At 46.2% G+C, this 13,425-nt stretch overlaps 1 protein-coding gene across 1 annotated transcript in view; it reads right to left on the bottom strand.

Annotated features, from left to right (window-relative positions):
• LOC131293226 (uncharacterized) overlaps window positions 1-13,425 on the bottom strand; it is a 70,363-nt gene that overhangs the window by 48,039 nt on the left and 8,899 nt on the right. The window contains exon 3 of the mRNA XM_058321306.1: window positions 8,323-9,363. Within this exon, the coding sequence (XP_058177289.1) occupies window positions 8,323-9,363 (1,041 nt within the window). The remainder of the gene's footprint in view (window positions 1-8,322; window positions 9,364-13,425) is intronic.

Raw genomic sequence — 13,425 nt, 5'->3', positions numbered from 1 at the left:
GGCGCTCGGGTTGAAAGTCGATCTGAAGCGAACCGGGAAATTCATTCCACTTCGTTGTAACATTGGCATTCCCTTCCTTTGTGCCTTTGTGCAGGAGATTTAGGAACAAATGCAACATTCATAAGTGGCCCCTAGAACTATCCCTCGGCTGGCATGGGTCTCGGGAGGACAGACATCAGTGTTACTGCAGTACGGTTCACAGTCGAATCGGATCCTTCGTTTCCGTGCTTCCCTCCGAAAGAAACACACTGCACGTCGAGTCAATCTTTTCCCCGCTAAGCACTGGTTTGAGACGGTGTCAAAAACTTCCGGAAAATCTCCACCTGTCGTGCAACGGAGGGCGAAACCATCCGTTAACTTTCACATGTCGCTCAATTTCTCGTGACCGAGTTTAGCCAACTTTACACCCGATCCACCTTTAAGGCTGGGAGAGTCCGGAGTCCGGATGGATTTTGCAAAAACCGCCCGAGTTGACCCTCGGGAACCACGGGGTTGGATTTCGCTCTACAACACGGAGCGTTCCATTATTTATCCATTGCGCATTTCCAATTCCCCAACCGTGTCGCGGCAAGGACTCACTACTTCAATGTTGCAATCCACCGACGTGGAGGCGGTTTTTCCTGTACGTGTGGTGCTTGATGGTGACCATGGGTTGGCAGTTGGTCCGCGTCGCTTCCACCCAACCCCGAACGCCTTGCACCCCCCTTACCATGTGGAGTGAAAAATCAACAACAGCGAACGAGAGAAGACAGCCCTCCGGAAAGGGTGGGAAAATTTGCGATCGCATGTTCGGTGACAATTTCGATTACAGCAAACGACGCAGGTACTCTCTACGTGGTTTTGGTCCTCCACTCCACTTCTCTTTGGGTGATGTAGAGTGCCCTGGTCGGAAGCAACGAAATTATTCAGGCATTCGTTACCATGGCGCACACAAAGATGACTGCTGGAGCAAGCGGTCGACTAAGTATCCTTTTCGCCGCCAATCGGTGGGAGGAGGGGGAGGGAAAAAACTTTCACAACATAATGGCTGAACGTCTAGCCGGTTTGCCTTCAATTTGATAAGAAACCGAAGAAAAGCCCCTCCGGTACGGTAAGGTACCGTACCTGCGCACGTCCCGCAGAGCACAAATTTCGGGGCATTTTCCGACCGAAAGGCCACCGGAGGGTTAGCCGAAAGGAAAAACCCTTGCGCACGTGGAATGTCGGGAGGGTTCATTGAACTGCCGGTAAGAGAAAGAAGTGGTATATAATAAACTCTTACTGTTGTATTGCTTTCTTGATGAGAAGGGGGGAAGGAAGCAAGAAACCGAGCGGAAACGAAGATAACATGCAGGCTGTTGCTGAAAGCGACCAAAAGTAGGCTCTTGAGTCCTCCCTTGTGCCTTCACCTAATGGATGGCCCGGTGAGTCTGGTACATAATTGGTAAGATAACAGGAAAGCCGATGAAAAACGGGCCCAAAGTAAATAAACAAGAATCGAACCAAGAAGCTGGGGCCTCATTTTCGCTCGCAAAGGATCCACAAGATCGGTTCGGAACCGAAATGCCATTTGAGGGTTTGGGCTACCGTCATTTTTAACAGTCTCTAAAATAATACCAACAAACCTTTAGGAAAGCCTTTTAATTAGAATATCATGTAAAGTTCCTTCCCAAAAATATTATAAATAAAGCTTCAAGCATGTCGTGTTGTAGCTCGTAAATTGAATAAAATAATTAGTTGCACAAGTGTTTCTCGTGTAACGAGCAACCGGTAATGAAAAGCAATCGACGAAACTCGTAATCAATCTTGCCAGAACTTCTTTCATAACGTCAACCATGACGTTGAGTAATCGAAGAAGGGAACGTCACGCGAACCGTGAGGCATTTCTGCTGGCAATTAGTGAAATATTACATTCCCATTTGCCGCCTGCATCGCTGGGCCAGACCAACATCTTGTGGCATTTCAAAGATAGAGATATTCAAAAACATGGCGAAACGAACGGCACGAAATTCGGTGGCGGCGTTCCCGATTTTGGACCGCGCAGGATGTAATCGAAACATAACTCATAGCTCACATCATCGGCTCAAAGTGGATCATCCATGACAGGCTGAGAGGTGGGAGGAAAGGGGAAGCGGGGCGCTCCGCAGCGCAGACATGCCCTGGGTCTGGCAAATTGGTCCCTTTCCCGAGCGGTGCCAAAAAATCCCGTGACAGTGATGTACGACTCTCGCCGGCGAGCTCGTTTGCATTAATAAGATGTCTACACAACAATAAACGAATATGTCATACCATCAATTACGCCGCTCGTTCGCAGCTTAAGCCGACGGAGCAGGTCGGGCTCCGGCGGTGGTCCGCTTCCGGTGGCAAGAGGACCGGATCCGTGATGGTGGCCACATGAAAATCCAGGTGTACGCCAGCTTAGCTCATGCTTCGTAGTTCATCACGATGTGTCACCCCTGGCCGGGATTTGGCAGTATGCCAGCGTTGGCAACTCATCAACTGTCAGCTCCGCAGGTGGATCGATTTCACGTTTGTGTATCGGTTAAGGCGACCTCATTTTCCTATTGAGCATTCCCGGTGGGACAATTTTATGGCAATGTCTAGCACATCGGGAAAGTTACAAAAGACAAACCTAATACCATTCAGAAATTTACAGTTCCGAGATTCCACAGATCGTTTCCTCTCAATAACCAATAACATCCAAACCGACTTCTATGCATGTTAAATCTGCGGTAACCATTCTAAGTGAACAGTCTTTTTAAACGCCTGTTCTCTAGCTCTCTGCTTTCTAACGAAAACACCAGATTTTTCCGATGAGTTTGTGTAAGCAAAAAACCGGTCGAAAAACCCCACCGTAGCATAAAACGACCCTTCTCTGAGGCAGAAATGCTCTTAGCTGTCGGCAACCGAGAGGATCCTTGTCAGCAGATTGCAACCGTACCGCTCCCGAGCGTTTACCATTAATTGCTAATTGGACTAATTGATTAGAGTCACACATTGTGAGTGCATCGCGTCGGTTCGCTGCAACGACGACCGCTTTTCCTTTCGATTCGATCACTAACAAAAGCGAGCCACCAGCATCGCTCGCCGACGATTGCAGCGTACAAATTTGTGTCAATATCGCCGATGGCAGCGCAACGGCAGTCGCATTCCGACGAACTGTTGAACTTTTCAATTTTGTATGTTTTTTATGCTATTTTATGGCATAGCGCTAGCGAGCGGTAAAAGATAGAACGGTTGCGCTGGCGCAAACTTTTCAATGCATAGACAGGAACAATCAATAACATAAATGCAATCAAATCAACTGTCGGCACAGTTTTGGCACGTTGATTTGATATAATCTGCTTTTTAAACTCTTTAAAAATCGAAAATCGTAAATAAACCGTAGCTAACTCTCAGAAGATACTATCATTTAATAATATTATTTGATTAAATTAACAGATTTGAAATTTATATTGAAACGCTCTTATGGGTCATTTGCATTTTAGCATAATTAATTAACGTTTTTAATTGTTAATTAACGGTAAAACATAAGTTTTTGCTTCTAAACCAGGGGTCGGCAAAGTGCGGCCCGCGGGCCAAATCCGGCCAAATGATTTTATCCGGCCCGTAAGAATATTTAGGTGCTTTATACTAAAAACCCATTCCAAATTTTTAAAGGATTTGTTCACGATGTCAGGTTTATTTTCTTCCTAAAAATGAAGATGATAATTGTTTAACGAGGTGTTCCTGTTATATGTTTATCGATAACATTTTGAATGTTTTATCTTTTACCACTTTTTATGCAACTTTGCTTTTTAGAAAGTTCCACTCTCCATTACAAAGGGTATTACTTTGAAAACATTGAAGCATCGTTTAAAGTATCCGGCCCGCGCCTTCGGTTTCTCTTTAATCATCTGGCCCTTTTTGAAAAACGTGTGCCAATCCCTGTTCTAAACGCACATGCGGTATTAACTCACCCCGGAAGTTCTTAACATCTTAAGACAGGATTCATCATATAAGACATAATTAATATCAAATCTTTAAAATCTTTATTACTTTTAAGAATAGTGGCTTTTTAACAATTGTTCTAAATGTAAGTTTTGTACAGAAAGACTGTAAAATTTCCCATATAATCGCCCTATTTTCTCCTTATCCTCTCTTTATCTTCATTAGTCAATTTTAATCTGGAACAAATACTTTCCTAACGTTCAATGCAGAACCGTATGAACACGCCAGGCTTAGTAAACTACCACACAATTTGAAGGGTTAAGAAGTCTCGCATCACGTACCTACACATTCGGTCGACTGAGTAGTATTAATTCTACCGGCAATGAATTTTCCCCGAAACGGCACGCCGCACTTGGAAGTCTTTCGCATGGAAGTCTTAGCTCCCCTTCAGTTGCGAACGCTGCTAATCTCTTTCCGAACGCCCCCGCGACAATGCCGAACCGACTCAAACCGCCGTCGTTCCCGGTGTCGTAATCCTTGTTTTCGGCTGCGTCCCGCCGAAGACGCTCCGGAAAAGCGCGCGAGACATGGCGAAATAAATTAAGTTGCATAATTAATTAGTCTCTTTACCGGGGGGGGGGGGGGGGGGGGGGGGGGGGGGGGGGGGGGGCAGCTGTCAGTAAATCCAGCGCCGGCCGTGTTTTTGGCAATTGGCGTCCGCACCGGTGTCGGTGTGGTTGTGTGTGAGTGTGCGCTGCGCGTGCCCCAAGGGGCCGCGGCTTTCGCTTGGGAAAACTTCCCGATCCGGTCGGGTCCGTGAATTGGCGTTAATTTCGCCTCCGCCCAGGTACGGTGTGTTTACGTCCAGTCGACCAGTGTCCCTGGTCCAGAGCGAGGGATTATTTTTGAAGCCAAAAATTCGCTAGAAAAAGGAAACATGCGCACAATTCAACATAATTAGAGAGGCCTTCAGGCGGGATGGGAGGCCCGATGCGACGCAGCACATTACGGCACAGAAATTAGAAGCACCATTCCATCACTCGCTCGACGTAAATTGTACCGAGGCGCTGACGAGTTGTCAAGTCGCATCAAAAGTTTAATGGATTTCATCCACTTGCCACACTCCTTCTCGATCGTTCTCGCGCAAAAACCTTCGCACCGAGGAGGCGTATTCCGCTGCGTTCTACCTTCCGAAACTATGCGACTGCCCGGATGAATGGCTGGATGAATATGCAAATTTGTCTGCAGCCAGCGCTGAAACAATGGCTCGATCCGACCTGGCGAACTGCCGGCACCACCTTGACCGTTTCTTAGCTCGGAGCGCACGGATGGCGAGATGACGCCAGATCTGGTGCAAATTTTAAGTGGATTTATGGCGATGCAGCCCAAACCACGAGCAACCCTCCATTCCGAGCGACTCTAAGCGAGGGCAGATTAGGTAAATTATGGTTCACTCCAGCATGTGGGAGGCGACCGGGGGCGAGGACGAGTTTTATTAGCGAATCGTCGAAATGACCGCTAATACCGTTCCGGAGCTCGTTTGGCGAAAGATGCGGGAAAGATGCCACCGACGGTAAACGTGACTGCAACGTGCAAAAGACTCTACGCCGCTCTAGGGGAGGCTACGGAAAAGAGCAACCGGTTCAATTGCGAATGCAAAACAACATAAACTTATGCATGAAACCGACCGTACCTTTGCTGCTTTGGTGAGCAATTTTATCGGCCAGTATTATGGCGACATAAAAGCAATATTTCGTAATTGAAACCCCCGTAATAAAAATCGTTCGTGACGTTTGTTAAAAGAGCTGCAAGCAAATGTTGCATGTTCAAAAGTATAAAAGATTCCTTCAACATCGTAATCGGTGCCAACGTCAAAGCAAATATGATGCACGAAAGTCAACAACATGACAGTAAAAATGTTCGAATACACAGCGAAGAAAAACTTCCAAAGCTAACAGCAATATTTATCCAATCTCAATAAACAGACCTGTGAAGCGGCGACTCCAAAAGCTAGCCGGAAAATAAATACCAACGTCCACCCGCCCCCCTCCCCTGTCTTGGCTACCTTCCTTATTCCGGTTCCGAAATCGAATGATACTTAATTATGAAAAGCCGGTGACGTATTAAACGAAAACAAACGATCATCGATGCGGTCCTCTGCTTGGTTCCACAGCTCGGTTTGTTTTGATTCGTATCGCGCTCGGAAAAATACCATATCGTATATGCTGGGAATAGAAAACAGAGCATCTTTCCACCAGCTTCGGAACGGATCCGGCAACCGAGTCGGTCGAATTGGACCGAAATTGGAAGAACAAACCGAAACCGAGGCGGATGAAAAATAAAGAATTTTCCACCCGAATGCAATGCTGGAGGGAAAAGTCGGGGGGGCGCTGGAGAGAAGGTCAATCGGTACAGTACGCGCGTATTCCCCGCCCGTATCCCGGGAGGAGGATATGAAAGATGGTCGCAAAAGTAGCGAGCCGGAGGAGAGGGAAGAGCGAAATGAAAAATTGATAGAAAGAAAACGAGCTCAGGAAGCTGCTGGAAAAGTTAAATAGCAGACGAAATTTCACAAGAAAAAGACTTGGCACAAAAAGAGGAAAGCATCAGTCCCACACCGGGCAGGGCGGAAGTATCGTCGAACGGGGTTTCCTTTTCCATAAAAAAAGGGAAATAGGAAAAACAATCTTCTCCGATTCGTTTCGTTTGCAATTTGCGTAGCGAGGTGGAACGGGAAGTGCCAAAATACACAACGCAACGGGAAGATAGAAAAAATAAATGCAAATCCAACCGACCGACCCAGCCTGAGCCGGGGTTCGAGCAGCTCGGAATGCTACGACCGGCGAACGGAACGGCGAAAGAAATAAAATATCGGCCAAGCTAGGAGCAGCCGAGGCCACCGTTTGATAATAATTGAAACGCTTCACTTCCCAGCATCACCGGGCCAAGGCAGCATAATTGCGCGGGTGCGTAAGACGAGGTTCGACCCCGGCCCCCGGGGATAAGTGCGTTCGTGCGCAACGAGAAAAACCCGGCCACCACGGGTGCGTCTTCTGGGAAGCGCCCCGGCCGCACCGGGCGGAATTGATGGATAATTCTAGATAAATCTCGTCACCGAAGAACTGGAGTGCGATGGAAGGAGGAGTCGAAGGAATGAAAACACAAGATGCGCCCAAAGCAACCGCCTTTGAGCAATGTGTCTCAATCAATCTGCGGACAAACCCTCGAACCGAACGAACCGTGACGTGGTGGTATTACCGGAGCACGATACCATTAGCCGGCTTTATTTACATAGTCATTTACATACCTGTCCGCGAATTTCTAGGATCTGCTACAACATTCCAATTCGTTGCCAGATCGCATCGAAATCGACACTTGTCACTCGGCGGAGAAGCTGAGGGTTCAACAAAATGTCACCTGCTGACGAGCGTGGGATGTTCAAATCAAACCGATATTTTCAATCATAAACCGGAAGCAGCAGTAATTAGACCTCTAGAGAAGCTCCAATAAGTTGACGAAAATACAAAAAGGAAAAAGCGTCGTGTTTTAGAATGACGAATCCACATGAAACTTTTCATGGCGTAAACATCTTACAATCTAGCTTTTGTAGTGTAATTTCGTAGTGTATTAATTAATTTGGCTTCGTTTAATTAGTTTTTGAGTTTAAAATTAAATTTCCTACTTTTAAATTATCTTTTCAAATAAGTAGAATATACTGTTACTAAGAAATTTATAAATATTTGCATTGTAACTTGGGAAAATTAATATCAGATTTAACAACAAACGAGATTTAAAATGTTCCATTCAAACGAAATTCGAAGCAAAATGAGATAAATGTGTTTCTCCCAAGGAGAGTTACTTAAAAATACTGTCCTGATTTCATATTTGTCAAAAACCACCATGCGAATGACTGAACACGCTTATAGTACAATGGAAACAAACACGTTCATCGATGATTTTCAACGGAAACGCTCGACGTGTTTAATTTCGGTTAAGTGAAAAGTTTGCTTTTAGTGTTTTATCGATTTTTATGTGCAGTCTAAAGTCTTCTGTTTCAAAAATGTGTTATTTATCAAGACAGCTGTAGAGAACTTCCTGCTCATAAAACTTTAAGAACCCATGTTCATGAGCAGGTTAAGAAAGAATATCGCAGGAAAGAACAAGGTAAATAAGAAAACTTGCGCAACAATATAATTTAGAAATACATTAATAAGGATCATTTCTTGCCAGACTTTGTGTGCTCTCCTAGATTGTCGTAATTATACATAAATTCTGTCTCTTTTGCAAACTTAGTCGTCCATTGTTACTATAGAAGATAAATACATTGTGTCACAATGCGGCGAAGAAAAGTGAGGCACACTGTCACAGCAGGAAACAATTCAAAGTATTAAAAACGAGAACGAAACAACTCACCGGTAGTTCAGCGCATTCCGGATGTTGTACTCCCGGAAGGAACCATTCCGCATCGACCGTTCCAGCTCGAAGCGATCCAGTTGCGAAACGCGCTTCCGAACGTTGCCGCATTCCCGCTGCTTCTGCCGGCGAAGACCGCCGCCACTTCCGGGCGCCTTCACGTGCCCCTCGCCCGTTCCCATCCCCGTATCACTGCCTACACCCAAAGGCATGCCATCGCCATCCCCAACACGAAGCTTATCATGGGTAGCACTCACATCGGACCCCTGCTGCTGCTCCCGCTGCCGGTGGCCCTCACTTGCAGTGTTCTCCAAACCCTCACTACTACCACCGACCCCACCACCACCATAAGCTCCATTTGGAGGAACGCGCTCGTCCCCGGCACTCGCCCCCACACTTCGATCCCACGCCGTGTCCCGCCGGGCGCCACTTTCGTGAGCGCGCTCCACACCTTTCTCGGCGGACTGGCCGGAAACCGACGAGCCGGGAAGTCCATATCCGTGGCCGGAATCCTTTAACTGCTGCTGCTGCTGCTGCTGCTGCTGCTGGAACCGCTCGGAGTCATCCCAAGAATCCGTCAGGTTCGTATCGGTATCGTTGGTGAGCAGCGTGATTTCCATCGAGTTGGAAATGACGCCCGTTCCCACGGTCCCGCCGACCGGTTCGTCACCTTCCGGAGGCGGGAAGCTGCCGACGGTCGTCGTTCGTTCGTGGCCCATGGGCGACTGCCTGCGGTATCGGGCCGCTTCCCCGTTCTCCTCCCCGTTCTCGTCCTCATCTCCACTCGCCGTCAGCCGGCGCAGATAGCGCACGATCAAATGCTCTAGCGTGGCCCGCAGCGAGCTTCGTTTGTCCTTCGCCAGGGAACGGGCGACCACGATGGTTGAACCATCGTCGGGCTGAGCCGAGCTCGGGTGCGATTCACCTTCCAGCATTTCCTTTTCGTGATTGCGCCGCAGCGTGGCCAGAAAGCGCCGCCCCGCTTCCGTTTCTTCCAGTATCAGCTTGTCCACCTTTTGTGACGCGAACGGATGGGCGACACTGCAGTGGAGACGGGATGGAAATAAAGAGAGAGAAATTATGTAGAAGATACGAGAAAGATTGCGTGTCAGAGCTGCAACACAGATGCAAATGGGAGACAAATGAGAAAAAGAACACAATTAATACCTTTCAGGGATTCTTAACCTCATCAGTTTAGTACAGTTTTTAAAATTTTAATTGACATTTCCGAGCCAACAGCCCTCACTACAAATATCTTGCCAAGCAAATATGTACTTCAATTTAAATTGTGTTTGGTAAAAAATTGTTAGAAATAAAAAATAACGATTAAAAGCTATGCTAACTGGTATCAGTTAAAGACAACGTATAAAGAGTATAAATATGTTAATAAAACGTTAAAACTATCTAAACATTCTCATAGTTTAACCCCAAGTTATCATTTCCCAGCACAGTGGTTATTAATAAATAAAATTCTAAATAATGATTGGTTGATAAAAAAAATCTTAAAATTGTTTCATTTAGGTGTCGTTTCTGTAAAGGCAAATGTTGGATGTCGCAATAATTTATATCAAATTATTTTTTTTAAAGTTCAAAAAAGTAAAAGCAATTGATCTTAAACAATAAATTCACGCTTCGGATAAAATATTGCCTCCCGTAAGATATATGACCAAATCCCAATTTGAAAGACAATTTGCACACACAAAAAGGAACCTTCAAACAAACCGAAAACGAAAACATCACAACCCAACCCAGCACAAACTATGGCCAAGAAAGTGCGGCCAAGAGTTGGACATATGTTGCAAACGATTTTTGCTCTTCTCATTTCACCCAAGGTAGAGGTTTGCGAAAAAAAAGGGGGGACACGGACAAAGCATGGAACTCGTTCTACAATGTGCCCAAAAGGACAGCTAGCTAGAGCTTGTGGATCCGGAGGGACACGCTTGACTTTCGGTGACACTTTCAACAACGTTTTCCCTTGCCTCAGCATTTTCGCACGCCCTTTCGGAGGAACTCTCATTCGTTGGCCATGGAGCGCGTTGGAATAAAAACACCGACCCTTGGGGGACGAGTGCAGCATACCGTCGGGGAAAACTTTCGTCGAGCTAGAAAGTTTTCCCTCCTTCGCAGCCCAAAGGTCCGAAACCGTACGGTAGCAGCATCAGTTACGCTGGTGATAATGTCGTGTTTAAAGTGTTAACTGGTCAAAGGCAACAGCGTTGGGCACTGCTGCCGAGCACGGTAAGATGTTAAGAGCACTGCTGTCCACCTCGAATGCTCCGCCCCACCATTTCTGCTGCCCCAGCCGTGTCGCAGGACACAGCGGAACTAGGTCAGTGCAGTGTTTGCATTTTCCCGTTGACAAGCATTCTCACCCGAGGCGGCGAGCGGCGTTTTTCTACCGGGGGCACTTTCAGCAATGTGCTGCATAAGTTTGAATAATGAGATTATTCCGAGCGGCAGTATTGCAGTTCCATTTCCAACTTTTCATTGAGATTAGCGCGGGAGGATATTGTTTACGAGTGCGAGCTAGCACGTACTCCATTAAAAGTATAAGTTAAGACTTTCCCAGATCTGGTGAGACCTGAGGAGACTTTCGAACAAAGGGAGTTAACTGATTTTTATTCTGTGCCATCAAAGAGCGAAGCGTGTGTAAATGAAAATAGACACATAAAAACAAACAAACTAATCTATGAACCTTTCCATCTCTCCGAATTTAACCTTTAGACATCGTTTGTGTTAAAAAAATACAGTGTTTTTGATTTAAAGCAACCAACTTTCTCCTTCCTTAATCAACGATCGAAAATGCGCACAAGATACATAAACAATTGCCAAGAATTTGATTGTGAAAAACATGTTTGCCTGAAAAACATAACTGAAAATTCTACTAATGATTCCTTACACAATGAACATCATGCTGGCATACCCAACAAATTTACTCCGCAACCTGAACTTGTTCCAGAACTTTATAAGTAACTTTTAATAATCCTGCGTATCGAAAATGTTATCACTTGTAGCATAACGGACCAGAGAATATCAACAGCCATGGAACCTTTTTTCAACAACAAATTTTCCCTAAATAAACAAAGCTTTGAACTTATTATGTTGGTTGTTATTTGTTTCAGTATAGAGGATAGCCGTAGGACTTAGCGTGCAATTTAAATTTATATAAACTCTGCGCGTTACTCTAATGGTTAAATCCTTTCATTATTCATTGGCCAATTGTCAGCCAGGGCATTAAGTTGTTTTAACATACAGAAATGGAACTGTCATTAAAAACACTTATATATAAACAGTTTTTGAAAATTTGGAAAATTTAGAACTGTGTTCAACTGACAAAAATCTCGGAAAACTAGGGCTAAGGGAGATGACTTTGCTTTTACCATAAAGACATAGAAATTCATTTCTTCCATGTTTACGTTGTTTGCAGAAATATGAATTATGCCAAATTGTGAAATTATGGAACATAAATTGGCTTCTTGCTGTTTCGAAGAAACATATCACATTTATATTCACTGCTCATGCACTCCGCTACGGCAGAGAAAATTGTTGACTCAGAAGTTCTTCTCAAACTTCCCCATTCGAGGCAAATCAGCTCGTCATTTTGTAACATTATCCCAAAAACCCCCTGACGGAATGAAGACAAATAATAAAACTCGCCAAAATTAATAAATGTCAACAGCGTGGACACGGCCACAGGATAACCTCCTTCACCGTTATACATTGCTGCGAACCCCCCACTCCACTTCCACCTTCACCTCGTGCCACATTTATCCCACAAAACGTGCCTCATTTGTGCTCGGGCACATTGTACCGCTTAATGAACAACTTTATCAAACTGCTGTGTAACTTTCGCCTATTTTTCACCCATCATATCGCAGTTCACCTCTTGCTCGTGCGCAGCTTCCTCACGCCCGGCGGGCGGTGGGGTTCCTGCATTCATCGGTGGGAGCATAATTTTATGATTTTATTATTTGCTACCGCTCGGAAAGCCGGACGCAAAACAGCCGCCTCGCCGGCCTGGACGATGATGAAGTTACTTTACGAGCTCATTGTAATACCGGTCCGACTTGGCAAGCAAACTAAAACCACGTTCAACACCCTCAGCCCACCACCAACCACCAGCCGAAGGATACGAAACGGACGATGTGAAAGGTTCCACCGTGCGTAGCTTGGTCAGTCCCGGTTGGGTCCCGGTCGGCCCCTGCTGGCCTACAATTAACTCCCACCTGACTTCGGCCACCGGGATCCAGCGCCGAAAAAGAGGCTTTTCGACGTTAAGCCGAAAACAATCAGAGGAGTAATTAATTTATTCCACCGTAAGCCACCCACCGATGGTGACGACGACAACGAGTTCGCCGAAACCGGACCAACAGCCTACACAGTCATCATCATCATGTTCATCAACAACAGCATCATCAGAGTAACGTTTCCGGGGGTGGAGGGAGTGAGGATACACACAAATGAATCTCGATACGGGCGGCCAAAGGACTTCCTGACCGGGACCGGCGGTTTTTCTCTGCCGCAGAAGCGTTTAGCGAACCTCCAGCCAGCGGGATTACTAACTTTCCAAACCGCGCCCTCTGGCGTTGCACTCGGGCATTACTGATGAGGTATCACAAAATATTTGCAAACTGTATGGAGGGAGCGAGGTTTATGTTTTTCCATTTCTCAACGGCAGCGGAAAAACAACAAGTTCCGTTGATTCCAGTACGTGAACATTCCCGGGGCCGATGTTTTGGCCCCGACCATTCCAAAACATCTCCCTAGCGTACACCTACACGTGACCCTCGCTGAGGTTACGTCGGTAGATGAGGATGCGCAAAGTTTTCCACACTAGACAGGCACACACGGGCACGGAAAAACATCCAACGAACGGTGGCACACGGCTTGCTTTCGGCCACTAGTACATATTTTTTCCCGACCGTACAGTGCGCAGTTTCGTAACTGGGTCAGAACATATTTCAGGCACAACTCCGCACCGGACACTCCCGGGTAGCCTCCGCGGGGCAGAGGAGGTTCCACTGTAAAGTTGATTCCCGTGTGAAAACGTCCCCGGTCCCGAACCGACCATTGTGTCCGAAGCCGATTTTCGTCGGTCCGATG

This window comes from Anopheles ziemanni, chromosome 2 (assembly GCF_943734765.1).
Source record: "Anopheles ziemanni chromosome 2, idAnoZiCoDA_A2_x.2, whole genome shotgun sequence".
Taxonomy (NCBI): Eukaryota; Metazoa; Arthropoda; class Insecta; order Diptera; family Culicidae; genus Anopheles; species Anopheles ziemanni.
The sequence above is the reverse complement of the archived record's forward strand: the minus strand, read 5'-3'. Positions and strand labels throughout refer to the sequence as shown.